Here is a 19,647-nt window from a genome sequence, read left to right as displayed (position 1 = left end):
GCTCCTGACAGACACTGCTGTCTCAGACTAGGGTGGGCGGAAAGTCATATCCCATCAATAACGGAAGCAATTATGTCCATCGTCCCTAAAATGTCCAGTAACATTTAACTTTCTCTTCTCTCTCACACATACCCCCACACTGTCTCACCACTGTCCAGCTTTGGACTGTTCCACCATCTGGGTCAGCACCTAGTGGAATGGGACCGCTCAGGTTGCATTAAATACTTGTCTTCCACTCACGATGCCGTAGGTGGGACTCCTGTTTTGTATTCAGTTCCACACAATTCCATCTGAATACAAATAAAGGGCTGTGTTTTCTTCTTTGAAGCACTGCTAGAGAGGGCTTATATGATTGACATCAGTGCTTTTGTGCTTTTGTCACTCTACTTGATGTAACCTGGTGTAAGAAGTAAATGAGTGAGTGAAGAGGGCGTAGAAACTCTGGAATGGGGGGGAAGCCAGTTAAGCAAAGGCCGGTTAAATGACTAGCTGTTAATTGGATTGGATATACCTGAACACTCAACTATTGTAAGTCCAGGCTATACAGTGCATTGATTGCAGAGTACGAATTACAACCGTTATTTGTTTAATGTTGTTACTGTAATGCATTGGTAGTATTTAAATGAGGATTAGAAATGCAGCTGTGTTAATACATTTAAAGTTAAAGGTGGACTGTTGCCGCCAGACTGTTACTGCCCCACGGCTCCTGGGCTATGGGTTCAGACATGGGTTTGAGTCTGGCTTTGTCTCTGTGGAGTTTGCATGTTCTCTCTGTGCGCGCTTGGGATTCTTCTTGGTGCTCTGATTTTCTCCTACAGTCAAAAGTTTTTCTCCCCTTTTCTTTCCCTCTTCTTCAGGTGACCTGATGACTCAAAACTGCTCTTAGTCTGTCTGTTTTACATTGCTCTGCCATGTACCCAGTTGAGCAGTCATAGGTACGTTAGTATAGTACATCTAGCATTGTAAATTGATTTGAACAAAAACATCTGCTAAATAAACATAAAATGACACAAGTTTCCAAGGGCAGTATTTGCCTTCTCACATTACTGTATATGTATACACTCAGGAAAAATTACGCAGATGGTGCTGCTGATTTCACTCTTTGGAGCACAAGTGACACACAATGCAGAGTATGGACTTTATATGGAACTGTGAGTGACTTATAGAACTCTATACATTGGGGAATGCACTGAATCATTCATGAAGTTGTGAATTTTATATTACACTTGCTGAATATTACGGTGTCCCTTCACCTTTGCAAATGTGATCAAGTCCCCCCAGCCACTGGTCTTGGTTTAGCTTGAACTCGGAAAAACACATTCTGCATTCTGTGTGCAGAAGGTTGTAGAAAGGACCCACAGAGGGTGTTTTTCTTTCCATACCCATCACTTATACATTCCATAACAGTATAACAGGTTGTAAATGGAAAAACCCATGGTAATTTACAGCATGAGTAAATCCAGGATATTGACCTGAGACCAGAGAGGTTGCTTCCAGGAGTCTGGATGCGTATTTGCAAAATTCAGGGGAGATGAGCTATCCTGGCAAAGCCAAGGGCACGAGACCATGTTGGAGGGGAGGTGCGTTGATCCAAAACAGGTCCTGTCATGTCGATTGAGAGCAGCGAGGACCCTGAGTCTAAACAGACATGACAGGTAACTGCAGGGCAAGATGGGTTAAAGGAAGCCACCTTGCACATGCTGAAGGTTTTTGGGGGGGTTTCGCCTATTTCTGCCAGTGAGCCCCTCTCTTAAAGCAGCTGAGGCGGCTTGGCGACTCATCGGTGCGTGGCCTCTGGAGGTACTGAAGCGCAAAACAATCACAGAAAACATGCTAAGAATACATTGCAAATGCTGATGTGGTGCCTCTAACATTTGTTTGATTTTCTTTTACCATGTTCTGTAATGATTCAGAGGTGAGGTGAAACCCTGGACTTCATGGGAAAGTCTTTTGTTGTTCTGGCCCCTGGGGGCCCTTGACATGCTACACATTTCATGGAGAGCTTATTTTATGTAAAAGACTTGAACTTCATCACGGTGGCAGCCCTTTTAATACAGGGCACAACTGCATAGCTGTGTTTTTCACGTCGCCTTTCATTGCCAGTCAAGATCCATTTGAAGGTTATCCAAATTACAAATGTAACCCCCTGGGGTTTTCCTCTGCTGAGAGAATCCCTCACTCTGCTCTGCTCTGGCATGTTGGGAGAATACAACCCAAAACCTTGGGGACGGAACCAGCAATGTTATGTCACAAAGGGAGAATTTTGCAAATGTGTCAATGCACATCCCATTGAGGTTTTGTCAAGTGAATGCCAGAAAGCTGTAAAGCTTTCATGTTCCACCCCACCAGTATATTGATGTGTTGCTGTTTCTTTGCTCATCCTCCCCCTGGGTTGCAAACATTTTCAGGCTTTAAGCAGATAAGGTGCCCACCAGGGCACCACAAGTCCTGAGTGGTTCAGTCGTGTTTTGGCCAGTGTGTTATCCCAGTTTGCATTAACACAAACTGATGTTCTCCTGTCGTACCAATAAGTTACAGCAAATAAGAGTGCAGTAAGGAATTTCTAGAGTACAGATACTAATCCAAGCTGTAAATAAAGATTTTTTGCAACTGTGTAGGATTTATGAGTAAAAGACTTGATTTGAGCTGTTTTGTAAATATCTGTCCAGTGTACAGTGTCTCACAGTAATCCTTGTGACCAGTATCCCCCTCATTCTACAGTTTACTTTGTTTTTGCTGCCAAAAGGAATTCGAATTTTTAAATACATGTATGTACATTACATTTATTTGTTTAACAGATGCTTTTCTCTAAAGCGACTTCCAATGAACTCTATGTAGTGTTACGAGCCCACACCTTATTCACCGCGGTGATTTACACTGCTGGATACACTACTTACAATAGGTTGCTCATCAATACATTAGTGAAACACAATCTCTCTGTCATTCACACGCTATAGGGGAACCTGAACAGCATGCCTTTGGGCTGTGGGAAGAAACCAGAGCACGTAGAGGAAACCCACGCAGACAGCCGGAGAATATGCAGACTCCACACAGATTGAGCAGAGATTGAACCCATGTCCTCTCATACCACCTGGGCACCGTTAGACAACAGCACTACTCCCTATGCCACCGTGCGATCCAAAATACAACTTTTTTTCTTGTAATGGTGTACATTTTGTTAATGTTCGACATAGTTTCTCTCCAATTACTATTTCTCTAAAGTACAAATGTATTCTCCAAACACTGGAGAACATGACTAAGCTGATTGTTCTGCACACACTCATACAGAAATGCACTCTGTTCTTACTGTCTTTCTCTCACTCACTCACACACACACACACACACACACACACACACACAAAAAAAAAACAACACGGTGGTCCCCATTGCCTCTGGGCTCCAGCTTGAGTAGAATGTGACAAGCCTGTTGTAGACCTATGGAGGTAATAGGTCAAGGTCAACAGAGTAGGTTCTAAAGTAATTCATCTGGGAACCTCAATTCACTTTTTTTTTTTTTTTTTTTTTTTTTTTTTTTTTTTAAAAGTGCCCTTCATAAATCTCCAGGTAGTAGTGAATTGTTCAGTAGCCTGGCCAGCAATGGGGGTATGTGGACTGTATGTTCTACTCATAAGTCATGCTGCCCCATCCATCACAGACCATCAGAGACCCTGCACCATGTTGTCTTCCCTACCTGATCTTATGCCACAAATCATCATACCATGAAATCACAAAAAGCAGCATATTAAATTTATTTCATTGATGGGTGCTTTCTGCAAAGCAATGTAGAATTCAGAGTACAAAACAAGCAAAAGTGCATCATAACAACAAATGGAGATATATAGATGGAGACACATGATTGTCAGGCTGCATTAAGTCTGATGCCCCACTTTAAACTAGAATACATTGTATTGGTAAATGCATATAGAATTGGTAGGAGTGCAGTTTTTTTTTTTTTTTTTTTTAAAAAAGGGGAACATCATTATGTGAGCAGCAGCAGATATATGGAAATTACAAGGTACTTGACAGAAAATCTAATGCGCTTATGGATTAAATGGGAGATCTAGAGAGAAGTCTGAAAAAGATGTTTTGAGACTCCTTTTGAAAGTTGAGGGGTTCAGCAGTTCTGAGTGGAAGAGCGAGTTCATCCCACCACATTGCAGCCAGAACTCAGAACCTTCAGGCTTTTGATGCTGCACCTCTTAGCATATTCATTAAATATTATAGGGCTGTGGTTGTAGGAAAATCTGAGAATTCCAGCGGCAGAGTGAACAGCTTTGACCTGATGCTGACTTAAAATCGTAAAAATGCAGAAACATAGAAATTAACTTCTCAGTTTTTTTTATTACTAAATCCTCATTACACACAATGCTTTTCTTTTTGACTTCATTATCAAAAAAGAAACCCATTGATAGCATTTCACACGCATTTGTCAGGTTGTCTTTGTATGATTTCATACAACCGTGCTGTGACCCCAGGTCGGTGTCTGGGGATGCTCCGCAGCTCTTGTTGTTTTCTCTAAGCTGTTGAAGATGCAATTGACAGCCCTAATGGCATTTCATTACTTTTCTTTTCTCCCTCCATCCTGCACAGATGAGCTGGGTATTCAGAAGTGGAAAGTCGGATTAAGGACTATTACCGTAAGCGCGAGAGAGAAATTCCAGAGAACAATGGCACCGAGTGGGATGCGGAGGACAGAAGTAGGGTAGTTGTAGGCTTGCACAAACACCCAGTATAGCCTGCACAATCAATCATCAAACGGGAGGTGGGGAGGCACTTTGCAGATGAGCTGAATTTGGCTTTCATTTCAGGTGCTTCAACAAGGCGGGGGCTGACAGTTCTCTAGTTTGCTTCGCAGACATGCTAAACAAACAAAGCCCACTGTCCCATCTTATCACAGCTGCCTATTCCGTAACGTCATTTGGCAGTCACTTGAAGCCCTTCACTAATCGTGGGTTGAATAAACAATTTCTCACACACGGTGCCAAATAGGAAAATGTTGCAAGTGATACAGTATACAGACTTCTTTGTGGTTTATTTTGCATTCGAGCAAAACAACATCTCCTTTTGTTGGCAGCATTGCCGTACTCCTTCATTGAAATGATGTGGCTTATTAAACTACCGAATGTCTTCCAAGATGATGCTGCGCAGTATGCCAGATGCTGGGTTTCCTTCCAAGCAGTCCTTGTGACACCCATTATTCAAGAAGACTTTTTTTATGATTAGTGGGTATTTCGCTCAGGACCCAAGGACAGAAACCCTGCTGTAATTTCAAAGCTTTTCTGCTATTTAAGGCCAATAATGACTGAGTGGAATGTAGATTAAAAGGGAGGTGTCCAAGTCGAAACATTTTCTGCAGAAAACTCCCGGAACTTGACTCGCCGGGAACGGTTCCACTCAACTGTTAGCCACATCAAGCAAGGATCATAATTTTTGGCAATGCCAGAGCTAAAGCCCATTAGCTACCGGCCTTGGGGGCTCCTGATGGAGCTGGCAGGGTTCGACAGGCCCGTGGAACATCGCCTAATTGAGTGGGCAGTGGTGCGGAGCCTGCTTCAGTCAAGCGAGAGGTGTGGAGAAAACACCTCTCTGATATGGAGTCCTGAGGACAGCATCCTACAGCCCTGTAGAGTCTCACATTCCTGCATTCAACAGGGGAGAGCAAAACATTTTGTCATGGCTCTGGGGAAAATGTCAAAACTGCATGTTGAAATGAGTATTGTGTCATAATCTAATTTCTGATCTAGAATATTAGCAATCTAAAGTCTTTCTGCTTACAGTTCAGATTGCTCCAATTTTTTCTTCTTTGTTTGCAGGTCCGAATTGAGACGGCTACAACTCTGAAGCTCAATATCCTTTTGAAAGGCCTCGGAACCTTGCTTTTTGGACTTTGGTATTCGTTTCTCTCAAAAAATATAACATTTACCATTGTTTCTCAGTTACTTATGAACATCGAAGGGAAAAGGGCTCTTGTGTTTGAAAATTGTGGCTAAATGCAGTTTGACTTGGTGGTTTTTTGTGTTATTTTGTAAGATGTAACATTTAGTCCTCCCAAGTTCTCCCTCACTATTCTAAGCCATTAAATTGCCCCTGCTTTATTAAAGAAGTAAATTGAGTTTATCAAAGGGTTGTTTGAGAAGGTAGTTGATCCTTGTTTTCCTTGATTTGTGCTGAAATGCAACGTAATGTCTTTAAGTGCAGTCACTTAGCAAATGCTCCTCTGGGAGAACAACCTCCCTTCTTCCACTAATGTTCTCCTGGCCTTCACGATTACGTGCCTTAACATGTCGTTACCTGTGGACGATTTTGAGTTCAGGACTGAACAGTTCCTGCCGGTATGTTTCTCTTCCTTCTGCATTTCCTTTATTTTTCATTTTCCTCCCCACCCTCACCACCCCCCTTGGCTTTGCATTTACCTTTATTCATTTAGCTGATGCTTTTCTCCAAAGCGACTTAACAATGTAAGATATTTACAATTTTTTTACCCATTTGCATACTTTTACTGTAACAATTTAGTGTAAGTACCTTGCTCAAGGGTACTACAGCCGGAGGTGGGAACCAAAAGGCAGCAACTTTAACCACTATGCTACCAGCTGCCTCCTTTATGCACTTTTTTGTTATAAGCAAACACTTCCACATACTTTAAAACATAAAAATAGTTAATGTTTAATTAATAAAAAAACCTAAATTAGGCTTGTTTATGTATGATGAAAATATAGATTTGTGTCATACTGTAAATTTGAACTAAATTTTTATTGTTATTGAAATCCCTCATTTCTTACATTTAAAAAAAAAAATCTGTCATATCATCCACTGTGATAACAATCAATCTAATTTGAGTTTAACTGGGTTGTTAGACCACTTAGCTGCACTCCGTTCTGCTCTGTGTGTCTCACGCTCTGCCTTGTTGTGATTTTACTGCTCTTCCCATCCCCCCCCATCCTTAGTACCTGGAGTCCATCTTCAGCTTGCTCTTCCAGCTACTGCAGCAGGTCACAGAGTGTGATACCAAGATGCAGGTCCTTCACGTCATCTCCTGTGTCATAGAGAGGGTCAACATCCAGGTGAGCTGCTGAAGGTGCCAGGTGTCAGTTTCCCCATTTTGGAGGTAAAAAGGGATGGATTCCAAAGAGTTGTTTCCCTAGAGCCCCAAGTTTAAGCATTGACTTGGTGAGCCCTAGGTTCAAAAGGAAAGGTTTACCTTCAGATAGCTGGGCACCTAAAGCAAGTTACTGTCCTTGGGGACGACTTCTCTTCTCCCAGGAAAACTTTTAGCTTGGGCTTGGTTTTTGTGACCTTCAAGTGGTGCAGATTCAGAAAACGTATTTATCTCTTCGTTTAAAAATTGTTGTTTAAATGAAACTTTTATTTGGGGGGGATTAAGGCAATCAGGATTTACTGTTGGTGTTAAATCAATTTGGTCCCTTAATAGTTTCCACACTTGATTGTGACATGAAAAATGAATGACACAACTTCAGAGCAAGTAGAACTAACTTTTGTGTGTCTAATACATTGGACCTTGCAAGCCCCCATGTGTGTTGGTTTTATTGGTGCTAATCACTTAATTATGCTTTATTATTTATTAAGCTGTTGATTGGATGCATTGCATAATTCAAATGATACTAAACTGAACTTATCTGATGACTCACCGTAATTTTTGATGGTAAATTGAATTTGTGTTATTCGAGGACTTTAATGAAAAGATTTTTGTCTCTGAAAATGAATGCGTTCATTATTTAAATTTAAAGCTGTTGCAATAATTAGGTACTTAATTGTTCTTACCCTCAGAAGCTAACTTAAACGCTTGATTAATCAACATGAAATTTAATAGTAATATATTTGTTTTTGCTTAAGGTTCAGGAAAGATTAAATGATGTTTCCTGACACAAAATCTGTTTATAGAGCTATCACGTTATGCTTTTTGAATGATTTGTTTAAAATAATCAAATTCATTTATTCAAAATATCAATAAAATTATTAATAGCTTACGTGCAAGAAAAACCAGCGTGCACAGAACCACCGCTAAGAACCACCAGACTGAGAGACATCTACACTTGGGTAATATTTGTTCTTTGGCAGGAACAAATATGAGTGTCTGCTCTTCCAATAACGACACCAAGCAAGGCTTATTTATTATAATGTGAAATGGTTTAAACTGTAATGCTCTGCACTTTCTTCACATCTAATGTCATCAGTGAAACCTTTGAATACGGGACTCCAAAATTCATGCCTTATGCAGTTTTATCTTAGAACTGGTTTGAAATGATAATCCGTTGGTGGAATGCTCAAAAATATTAATTCCACTTTTTGGCAGTAGTCTCGCTTTGTAACATGTCTGAACGTGGTAAAGCTACGTTCATACTGTCATCTCAGAGGAAATGTTTTAATGAGGCTGTAACTTTTTAATGACTTTTCCTGTGTTCACTTTGCTCAGCCTTTGATTTGATATGATATATAATATTAAAGTACAACTGGAGAAATGACCCTGTGGTTCGTTTGATTTCCCTTTTTGACGTTTATTAACAGCCCTTGAAATTCTGAAGCAATGGGTCAGTCTCAAGGTAAAGCAGTTTGAAATCATGTCAGGGCCCCTGAATCTTTCAACGGGAACAAACATAAAGGCATACACACTGAGGCATCGTAATTCACTTTATCTCTCACAAGCCTCGCCGTGTTGAACACTAGATCTTCAGAAATCAATCCTGTTGTGCGCTGCCCAACTTCTTTTCATTCCTAAATTAGAAGGACACCGATATGTTGTGGGCACGGGGGTGCTTTTGTAAGCAGTAGCTGTTATTCCGGCTGTGTTTTTGTGACTTTTTTATTGAGAGGCTTGTGCTGTATTAATGGGTGTTTTATATTTGTAGCAGTGAGTTGCTCAAGTTGCTCCAGGCTGCTGAAGACCTGAGGGTCCTCTTAAGGTGTGAATCCAAGTCTGGCATATTGGTCTTATTGAGTAGAGGAAAGAATAGTATACTGGGCAGTCTTGGCCATGCTTCTGCAAGGCAGCCATCAGTAAGATATTGTTTTGGAGTTTTAGTTTTGTTATTAGAGTTTGATGATTGTCAGAACTTCATGATGAATTATTCATATCCTTTTCCCCCTGTGTGACTTCTGTAGCTGTAGAAATTAAATCACTTCCAGGATTGGCTCCGTGATCATTTCCTCGTTTCCTCTCCCTGGAACGAGCAGGGCAGGGGTGCAGGTGAGGGTGGGTACCGTTAATGGATTCACTTGTTATTCCGTACTAATACCGGTGTAATGAGGAGCGAGGGCTGCAGAACAAAGGAAAGAAAGAAAGAAAAATACTGGGAAAAGACATTACAGTTTAACATTAAAACATTTTTATACCTCTGGATGTAAGTCTGTCAAACCCTGAATGTGATAATTTTATGTTTGACACATGAACCATGTGTTCGTATGGTGCCGCTCAACCCGTTTCATCATTAAGATGTGTCGTCTTGCAAAGATGTTGGTGGTTGTCTTCAGACGTACTCAGGATAGGCCTGTGTTTGTTGCCATTGCAATTCATTGGAAAAAAGCTGAATTCATAAGCTTCTTTCTTCTGTTTTTCAGGTCTGTTTTTTTAATTTCTAATGTCAGAGGAAAGAGGAATGATGCAATATGTGTGTTCAACAGATCCGGCCATACGTGGGCTGCCTGGTTCAGTACCTGCCCCTCCTATGGAAGCAATCAGAGGAGCACAACATGCTGCGCTGCGCCATCCTCACCACTCTCGTCCACCTCGTTCAGGTACTGTGTGCACATCTGTGTACATATATGCTGGTACTGAGGATGTGACTCAGATAAACACCATTGCTGTACCACTGGTGCCTCCAGCTAACCTTAGATCCTGGTCCTAACAAGTGGCGAAATGGTGTACCTTCCTTCACATCACGGTGTTGTGGTCATTCTCTTCCGGAAGGCTCTGAAGCAACATGGAGAATCCTCCAACCTCATCTTGGAGGAACTGCTGTTCAGCATGGCATTTGAGCGGTTTTTATTGCAAGGAGAATTTCATTGCAACAAGTTGCCATTTTTACCTTTTTTTTTTTTTTTTTGTGCTTGTGTGTGGTGGGGAAAAGCCGTTCCAAATGACTTCAGTGGATTTTGATGAGCCCTATAGTGCTAATGTTAGCCACACAAGCCTTGGAATGAGACTTTAACACCACCGCTCTCTCCTTCCAGTGTACTACTGAAGGCCACAGCCACAAGAAAGTTGGCAAAACATCTGCTTGATTGAGATGCTCTGTGCAAAATCTTTAATTTGGCAGTTAGAAAACTGCCATGTCTAGGGCCTTTTCTGAGCTACATTGCTGCAAGCCTACTGGAACAAGTTTTTACAAGGTGCTCTGTGTTAACATTTTTCAATTAGTTATCTTTTGTCTACTTACTCCCACTCCCCTCCCCCACCCAACACCAACAATGTGGAACTGCACTGTAATTTAGGACCCAATGTCACCTTTGACCCCTTGCTACTCACCTAATCATTGACTCGCTTAACAGTGCTGTCAGTCTGCATGTGAGCTGCATCCGTTTCAGGCAATACATCCGTGTAAAAACGATGTAATTGGAATTTTAATTGCCCACCAGGCTTTAGGGGTGTCATTTGACGGAATGTATCATTTAATAAATTGTTTGGTGCCAGTTAATGGAGACTGCTGCTTTTGCGTCCTAGTGAAAATGATCTTGAGGTTGCGCAAGGACGTGGCTCAGATATGTTGCCTTAGCGCAGTGCCTCTGCATTCATTTCTCTTTTCTGCTTCTTCCTATTAGCTCTAATTGTCTCTCTGTTGCTTCTTCACATACGTGTTTTTGAATGTGGCTAAATGAGATGTTTGCTTACAATATTAAATATTGATGTGTATTTCTGTATCCAGTGGATGAGACTGTCATGCTTGATGGCTTTTTGTGTAATTGACAATGACTCATTTATACCATGACATTGTTTTCTGTTTTAAAGCCCTGCAGGTATTTAGTTACCCTACTATCACACACACGTACACTCATTTACTCGCACTCACATATACATCCGAAGCATAATTCAAAGTCACCCATTTGAAATGCGTACCTTTGCAATGTTGGGGAAATCTACGCAAACATGCAAATTAATGGTACAGAACATGCAGATTCATGGTACATGTACAGACAAAGCTGGATTCAGACGCATGTCTGGACCCACAACCCAGGTGCTGTGAGGCACCACCGACCCTTTGCTGGTTTTGCATTGGTCACTATATGTTTTTGTGTTGTTTTTTTTTTTTTTTTCCTCCTTCTTCTTCTCTGTACCTCTTCTGCCTTGGATTCCCTATGGATCTGGTTAAGTTACCATCTGAGGATATGCAAAGTTGTTTCCTTGTGGGGAATCCATATCCAAAGTTCAGTGTCCTTAAAAAGTACTTGATTGGCAGGCTTTTAACAATGGTACATGCCAACTGCTGCAATATAAGTTTGTTCCCTTCATTTAATGAACCTGCAATATAAATTTGCACAATCCCCCAGCATCACTGATATTGCCGTGTAGTGTATTGTGTACTTTGAACCGGCAAGCTGTACTGTAAACATATGTGTTTCAGTGACTCCTTCCAGGGGGGCTTGGAACACTGGGGTACTGCACCAGTGGGTTTGTCACCCCTTTTCAATTGGGGCCCTACTGTAGTACCCTCGATTGAGAAACTTCACCTGAATTGCTCCAATGAAATATGTAGTGGTATATATGGACTAAAGGAACAATTAAGTAACTAGTAGTTGTAGATGACAGCTTCTGTGCAAATTCTGTGTGATAATAACTTAGTTTAATTTGTAATTATAATAATTATTGCTTTCATCTAAAGAGACTTTTAGTGTAGAGTATTTTAACCAATTTGTACAGCTGGGTGTTTTTACTTGAACATTTCAACTACCTTTCCTTGGGGGTAGATGTTTTTGGACAAGCAGACAGTGTTGTGATTATCACTGTTTCTTATGTGCTGTTGCAGGGACTTGGAGCGGAGAGCAAGAACTTATACCCATTCCTGCTGCCCGTCATCCAGCTGAGCACAGATGTGTCCCAGCCTCCCCACGTGTATCTGCTGGAGGATGGCCTGGAGCTCTGGTACACCCCCAGCATGTCTAAATTCTTTCTGGCCTTAGCTGACAAACATTCATACCTGTTTAAACACATGCATACACTTGCACGTATTCTCTGAGTCTGTAGCAGTGTCCTCTGTAAGAAAGTTTCCAAGTCTTTACACGCATCCACCCTGGGTGAAACGTTTCTAAGTAGTTAACGTTCTTGCTTAAAGGGGAGTTAGTTAATCATATGTGATTACTGTGGTTGGAAGTCATACGCAGAGGACAGTGACTGAAAAGATCTCTTGCACAGACTCACCTTTTCATTCAGGTTCACCTTTGTAGCTAGCTGCTTTTTTTAGCAAGCCCATCTTTGTCTTTTCTTTTTTTTTTTTCTTCTTCTTCTTTTTGAAGAACAACTCTGGAGGGGAGTCATGTGGCACAGCTAACAATATTCTGGATTTTGTTTTTTCCAGTTTGTGGCATGTCATTACAACTCTCCACTTTCATACAGTCCTTTGCAAACCTTCCAATCATTGTTCAAAACACAGTTATGAAACATTCGTATATTAAATGCACAATTTTATGAAAAATATATTTTTCATCTGTATTTTTCGGTGCAATTTTCTTGCATAATTTGAAACGGGTTAAAATACATTTATCATCACTGCAAGTTCTATAGTGCATTGATATCTTTGATCTGATTACTGAGGAGCAAGTAAGATAATATTTTTTCATTACATCTAACTTAGCAGATAACCTTATTTGTGGTGTTTTGTTTAGCTGAGATTTTTACAGTTTACTCATTTATGCAGTTGTTTATCCAAGATGGCTGAGGCACACCTCGCTAAAGTACCGAACAACTAGCCAGCAGACTTGGAATCTGCCATCCGTTGGACACAAGTCTCACACTGCTGCAACTTCTTGTTAAGCACACATGGAAGATGGATGCATTGTCAAAGTGTGATGGTCATTGTGAGTCAAGTGTATTCTCACCTCTGTGGGGAAGCATGGTCTGTCTAGCTCTGCAGCAGCTCGTTCTCATAATGCCAGTGAAGTCCAGCTCCATCTCAGTTGTGGTGGTAAGTCTTGCTGCAGACTTCAGTGGAGCTCAGAAGCAAATGTTCCTCAGGACATGAGCTTTTCTCTTTTGGTCTAGTTGTCTAGTGGGCTTCTACCATAATCCTGCCTAGGCCGAGGGTTTGCTGTGCAAGAATGTACTGACCCCACACCGGGGAAGTTTTATGTATGGTAAAAACTGACTTTGGTTCTGTTTGAGGGTGATTTAATTTTTTTTTTTTTTGGTTGTCCACAGGATATAAATTATGAGTTTAAACTTCAACGTTTTAAATATCAGTTTGTTGGAGCATATGACTTACTGGATTTGTCAAAGACAAATTTTATCTCAAACTTAACATTTGTTTTTTATGTCTTTGTAGTACATTTGAACAGCTGGACCTCAGCAGCTGGGTCTAAAATGAGCTTTTAAATTATTCACACAGTAGGTCTGTAGACCACCAGTGGGTTCATGGTAATAACGGAACCTTAAGGCTTATTGATCATCTCAGAATAAAAGAGCTTTTGCTATTGGATGGAATCAGAACAAACAACAACAAAATGTAGCTCAGGCCACTGAATAGTCCCTAAATCATTTGGTTCTTTATGTTCTTGCCTCGTGCCTCCAACCAGATAAAAGGGATTTTTTTGTATTGATTGATTTCAAGCATACACAGTAATCTTTGCATTCCTTGGTTATTATTTTTTTTCCCCCAGGTAATTTTTTTTTATCAAGCACTGGAAGTCTCAAAAGTCATTGTTAGAATTAATTAAGGAAAAAAGGCAACTGAAGCTCTTCCTAGATGTTCCTTTTATTTTCACAAGCAGCTGGTTGTTCTTCCTGCGAACAGCACCTCCCTTTGTGTTCTCCCTTGGCCAAGAGCAAACATGCGTCTGTCGTGCTTAAGTAAACAGTGTTATTAATCTCTCTCAACTAGCCGCAGTGCCCCTTCTGATTTTGCTCCCTCCTTTTAATGAACCGACAGCAAGTGGTCCTTAATCACCATTCCAGCAACCTGCGCCGCATTCTCACAGCAACCTCTTGTCAGCACGGGAACCTGTGCACTGTGGGCCGCTCGCTCGATCACTGTGCCTGGCTCAATAGCTTGCATACCGCCGTCATTGCCTTGTCCTTCTCTGGAGTTAGTGGTTTCTATGTCTGTCTTTCTCTCTCTCTCACTCTCTCTCTCTCTCTCACTCACACACACACACACACACACACACACACACACACACACACACACACCCCAGCTGTCTTCTTCCCCTGGTTTTAAACTCCATAACATTAGCATAGCATCAGTGGGTCCCAGTGGAGCCTTGCATCACATCATTAATGCTATTAAAAAGATTTCATGGTGTATAAACCACCATTTCACAAATCTGTTTTAGTTTTTGGGAAATGATTTGTTTAGAAGTTGTGTGCAACTCGTGACACATTAGTGCAGCTTCTGGGTGCCGACTGGCGAGTGGAAAAGTTAAGGTTAGATGATACGCCTTAACACAGTATTTTTTGTGTGTAATGGAGACTGCTGGTTACGGGGCGCATATAAAAGCAAAGAAGATGTTCAAGTTAATGGATGTTAGTGCAGTAGAAAAGAAGCCACTGTGAGTTTGGCATTATTGTCGCTGTACTGTGTTGCTGTCTGAAAACGTCTCAGTGCTGCTCACCACACTTACACATACTCTTTGTAAGTCCAGTGCTTGACACAACACACCGATTTTTGATTCTCTTCCCAACAGCATGCAGGGCTCAGTGCCGCATGTGTTTCTTGCATTTCACACTGTGCTCTCAAAATGGTTTCATATGGTAAGATAATAAACCACATCCAGAGAATAAATATATGAGTAGCAAGGTCCAGCTTCCCTCATACTCCCTAAAGTCATTCCCTCTAGAATTATAGGGTACTAACTATGTTGTGTGTGGGTTTTTTTTTTTTTTTTTTTGCCTTACTTCTCTATGCCTGTTCTTAAGTGATTTCACATTCTTCATTTCCAGGAAGAAATTAAAGCATATCCAGGTCATATTAACAAGCTACCAGTGAAGCACACAGAAAGCTGACTTGCTTAGTCATCTGATCACATTCTGTTATTTTATTTTTTTTTTTTTTTTTTTATAAGTGTGGGAGTGATGATGGACACATTGGGTAATGTGAATAGACTGCCCTTTGCATTGCGATGAGGAGATTAACAGCAATGTAAACGGGGTCTCCCCACCGTCTGGGATGTGTCACTGCCTTTTTAGGGCATTCCAGAAATGCCATTATGCCGTGGCATGCGAGAGAGGGAAACGCAGTGTAGGCATCACCTTACTGAATGGCATTCGACTGGTCGGATTCTCATCACTACATGTATTGTCAGTTCTGTGGCTGTAAGTTCCTTTTAATAGCATGTACATATTCATGTCAAGTCATTTATAATTGGTCTCGGTCTCCTAGTTAATTGTCTCTCACCTGATTTTTCTAATTAAATGTGCGATAATGCCTGCCATTCCTCTTTGGCTGAAGGCTTATCTGAATGGGAGCTGACACACTTGTGTCTTCAGTGTTCCTTTTTGTTCCTTTGGAATCCTTCTAAATTATCTGCTTGTGCTTGTTTTCTCCTACATTTTTCGCTTTTGGATGTTTTTGTTGTTCAGAGTTCCAAGCATCTCACTGAACCTATCATGATCGCATTGGCCAGAATGTTTTTTATTTATTTATTTTTTTTTTTAAAATTATTATTATTATTATAAAGAAAACATGCAAAACAAGGAGTCTATTTCCGGTTCTTTGTATTAGATTTCTGGATTGTTGGTTTCCAAGGTTACTTCTTCAGGACTAACTAATGACATTAAAAAGCTGTACATGCTGTGCCTTGCAAAAGTATTCAGACCCTTTCCTATGCAGTCACATTTATTCAGATTAATCTTCAAAACATTTTTGAAACATAGCATTTTATTGAAAAATTAACGTATGAACATGCTAATAGTACGGCAAGTGTAATGACATTTGGTTTGACATTGACAGGAAGGACTAAATTGTGTTAATTGTTCAAGCATTCTGCCCTCTGCTTAGAATATTGCAGGAGGAACTTTTTCTAGATTTACAATTTGAGCTTTTTTGGGGAAATCAATTTTAACTTTGCACACTGAATCTCTCCAGGCTCTCTCTCTCTCTCTCTCTCTCTCTCTCTCCAGATTTTCAAGCTGTATCACAGATATAGCAACAAACTGTACATGAAATATTAGAATGAGATGCTATAGGAATGGACTGCATACGTTTACAAACTGCTGTTTGTCTTAATTTTGGCTTTCCCTGCTGGCAGTCACATGTTGCCTTATCTTAGGCTGTGTGCTGCGTTTTTAATGCTAGGAGACATTTCTGATTTAAATACAGTTCACTCGAGGTGGGTTACTGGGTCAGGGCCTCGCACACCTGAAGCCGTGCGCTTTCAACCTGCCGAAGTAAACTGAACACGATCAAACAGCAGTCATTAAGGATCTTGTCATCATGAGTGCTCAGTTGTCAGTTTACTATGATGCTCTCTAGAGTTAATGCATTTTTTCATAGTTATTCCATTGTCAGGCCAGCAAGTGTCTACCACGTGTACTTGTTGCTAGTTCTTTGTTAAATGAGTACTTCTTGACATTCATTTCACTGTCCCTCAGTCAGAGTTAGCTAACATTATGTTGCTTCTTTCCAGGTTGGTGACACTAGAGAACTGCCCTTCTATTACTCCGGAGCTTCTCAGAGTCTTCCAGAACATGTCTGCTCTTCTTGGTATGTCATTTTTCAGTGGCTGTGTATGATCTCTCGTGCCCCTGTCTGCTCCAGGTAGTCTTATTTCTGGGTCAGTGCCGGGTTTCAAAGGCCCAAGAGAGCAAGGGGCCAGCGAAGCCCGGGGCACACATCGGAGGTCCGATACCTCGGTCTGATACCCCTCAGTGCACCCGTCTCTTTGTCTTCCTTATTCTGGGTTTTTCCTCATATGATGCCTCTGAGCTGAAGCCTGCCTTTGGTATGTGTGGTTGATCAGATAGAAGAAGAGTTGTCTCATCCCGAACATCAGCTTCAACAGAGAACTGCAGAGTCTAATGCTCTCTGTTGTTGCTTTGCTGTCGTACCTCATTTTTTATCTGATGGGAATGGTTATTTGATGAAGAGGAAGGTTTTGTGTTTCTTGTTGATGTTTTGAGGGGCATCCAGGTTTACAGTATGAGAGAGGAGTCTCTTGTGTCACTACCGAATTTATGGTTTTGTGTTTGATCAGATGGTGTCATCTGTACTTGCATTTTGCAGCAGATGTGTTTTATCAGATGGAAGCTTTCCCCTCTCCAGTGGCTGTGCTGAGGGGGACCCAGTTTCATTTGTCTCCTCGCCAGGTTCAATTGTTTGATCTGACGGAAGGCTCAGTGTCTCCAGTGGCTACGTCGTTCTGTGTCCAACTTGACAAGCTTCCCATGTCTCCCTGCTGTCATGCTCGACTCCAGTTTGATCGGTGGGATCTGCTGCACAGATGGTGCTTGCGTCCGGCTGATCAGCCCTGGTTCCTCCCGGCCCGCTGAGGCAACAGTTAATGCTTCTTTCTTCTTGGGAGGAAGGTCTCCTGCGTCTTCTTGCCGATGGTCTGTCCCGGCTCACTCACCAACCCATGCAGGAAATGAAGTGTAAATCACGCTGAGGCGGATATCAACAGCATCGTGGTTACGTTGTAATTTCCCCCATAGGGGACATGGGTGGAGGTGGATGCTTAGGTGGAAACCCAGCTAGCTTTGAATGATTCTGCAGATAATGATACCAGTAATAACATTGAGTGACGGGAGCCAGTCATATAAGTACAAACTATTGGAGATGAGAAGTCAAAGGTGACTTTTGGTGAAAGCAGCCTGCTGTGTATTTCAATAGAACAGTTCTGCCATTGGGGGGCATGGTGGTGCAGTGGGTTTGCCTGGGGCCTGCTCTTTGGCGGGTCTGGGGTTCAAGTCCCGCTTGGGGTGCCTTGTGATGGACTTACGTTCCGTCCTGGGTGTGTCCCCTCCCCCTCCGGCCTTACGCCCTGAATTGCCGGGTAGGCTCTGTTTCCCTGTGACCCCGTATGGGACAAGCGGTTTCAGACTGTGTGTGTGTGTGTGTGTGTGAGAGAGAGAATTATGCCATTTACCAAAACAGATCAGTTTATGTTTATATGTCTCAAAGTACATTGCATGCTGTTCCTTGGCTACTAACCTGCAACCCTCCAGTTTCTTTACCATATGTTGCTAACATTTGCATTTTGGTTTTCTTGGTTTTTCTTTGTGCATTTTCATGTCAGCCACGTATATTACAGATTGGTTCTGCAGTTCTCTACAGGTATATGGGTTGAATTAAGGAGGTTCCATAAAACCAAGTGTTGTCAGGTTTTTTTGTAATGAAGAAAATTGATAGGTAACCTTTATAAAGGCTTACCATTCTGGCAGCCTGCTTTTTCTAGAACAAACACAAGAGAGACTCCAGCAAGTTGGGTCCCACATAATTTCAAGGAGATTACATGGATGAGCTTGTTTATGCAGCCGTGGCATTAATAAACACAGTGATAGGCTCAGCAGCGTTTTAATGATGATGCCATACCTTTCTGCTGAGATGGATTGGCTCAGTTTATCAGAGACACCACACTCCAAAGTTGGTAGCACGCTCATTTTTATTTTTGTGCCTGACAGTTCTAACACTGTTTCTCCGTTCACTACAGTGAACTCTGGTGGAGCAGGCAATGGGGGGCAGCAAAAAATCCGTTGTTAAATATGGAACCTATTTATTCTTTTGATTTAATGTACCATCGAAGTGAGTACACCTCATCACGCTAACAGCCTGAAAGTATTAGCCCGCTCGACGACGCAGGTGTGAATGGCGAATTTCCTGGTCCTTTGGTAAAAACCTTATTAGTGCAGTTGTCATGCTTCCCATTAAGGCCAGGAAGCCCGGAAGGTGGTGTGAGAGCCTGCTCGCCATCGCTTCTGCTGATGCCCTTGCTGCGGAGGGACGAGAGGTGGCAGGGACCTCAAAACAGTCCAGATTTTCATAAGAAGCAATATAGAAAAAAAACTGTATAAAAATTGCTTGCTTTGCAAGTGTTACTGAATCCAAATTCTTTTAGGATACATTTGTATACATGTAGTATGGTTGAGTAAAATTGTAATGTCTACTACTTGATGCTGTTTGGATAATATATTTTTCAATGAAAATAACTCTGGACCCTGCTATAGAGTCATAAAAATGAAGGAAATGAGTCTTATACTGACAGAGCATATCAACTCAGTGAGCCGTGTTTCTGACAAGCTGAATATCTGACACTTCGCTGAACAAATGTTCTGAAACTTTCCGCATTGTCATTGAGGCCTGTCAAATATGTGTTGAAGAGCTTGCCACAGTAAAAATGGCTATCAGTGAAGAATGTGTTCTTTTTTCAGATTGGATGGCTAAACCCTGTTTTATCTCTTGCAGCTACACTTTTTGAAAGAAGATTGAATAGGGGCCATTAAATAGGAGCCTCCACCAGTGAGGATTAGATGTAGACTGTGATTCTTTTGGA

The 19,647-nt window shown here is 41.5% G+C and overlaps 1 protein-coding gene across 2 annotated transcripts in view; it reads left to right on the top strand.

The window, feature by feature from the left end:
• The window catches only part of ipo11 (importin 11), a 130,408-nt gene that overhangs the window by 51,245 nt on the left and 59,516 nt on the right, over positions 1-19,647 (top strand). For both annotated transcript variants that reach the window (XM_018759315.2, XM_018759316.2), the window contains exons 17-22: positions 5,814-5,847; positions 6,292-6,332; positions 6,945-7,061; positions 9,637-9,750; positions 11,976-12,091; positions 16,786-16,862. In XM_018759315.2, the coding sequence (XP_018614831.1) occupies positions 5,814-5,847; positions 6,292-6,332; positions 6,945-7,061; positions 9,637-9,750; positions 11,976-12,091; positions 16,786-16,862 (499 nt within the window). The remainder of the gene's footprint in view (positions 1-5,813; positions 5,848-6,291; positions 6,333-6,944; positions 7,062-9,636; positions 9,751-11,975; positions 12,092-16,785; positions 16,863-19,647) is intronic.

The sequence above is a fragment of the Scleropages formosus genome, chromosome 17, assembly GCF_900964775.1.
Source record: "Scleropages formosus chromosome 17, fSclFor1.1, whole genome shotgun sequence".
NCBI classification, from domain to species: Eukaryota; Metazoa; Chordata; class Actinopteri; order Osteoglossiformes; family Osteoglossidae; genus Scleropages; species Scleropages formosus.
The sequence above is the reverse complement of the archived record's forward strand: the minus strand, read 5'-3'. Positions and strand labels throughout refer to the sequence as shown.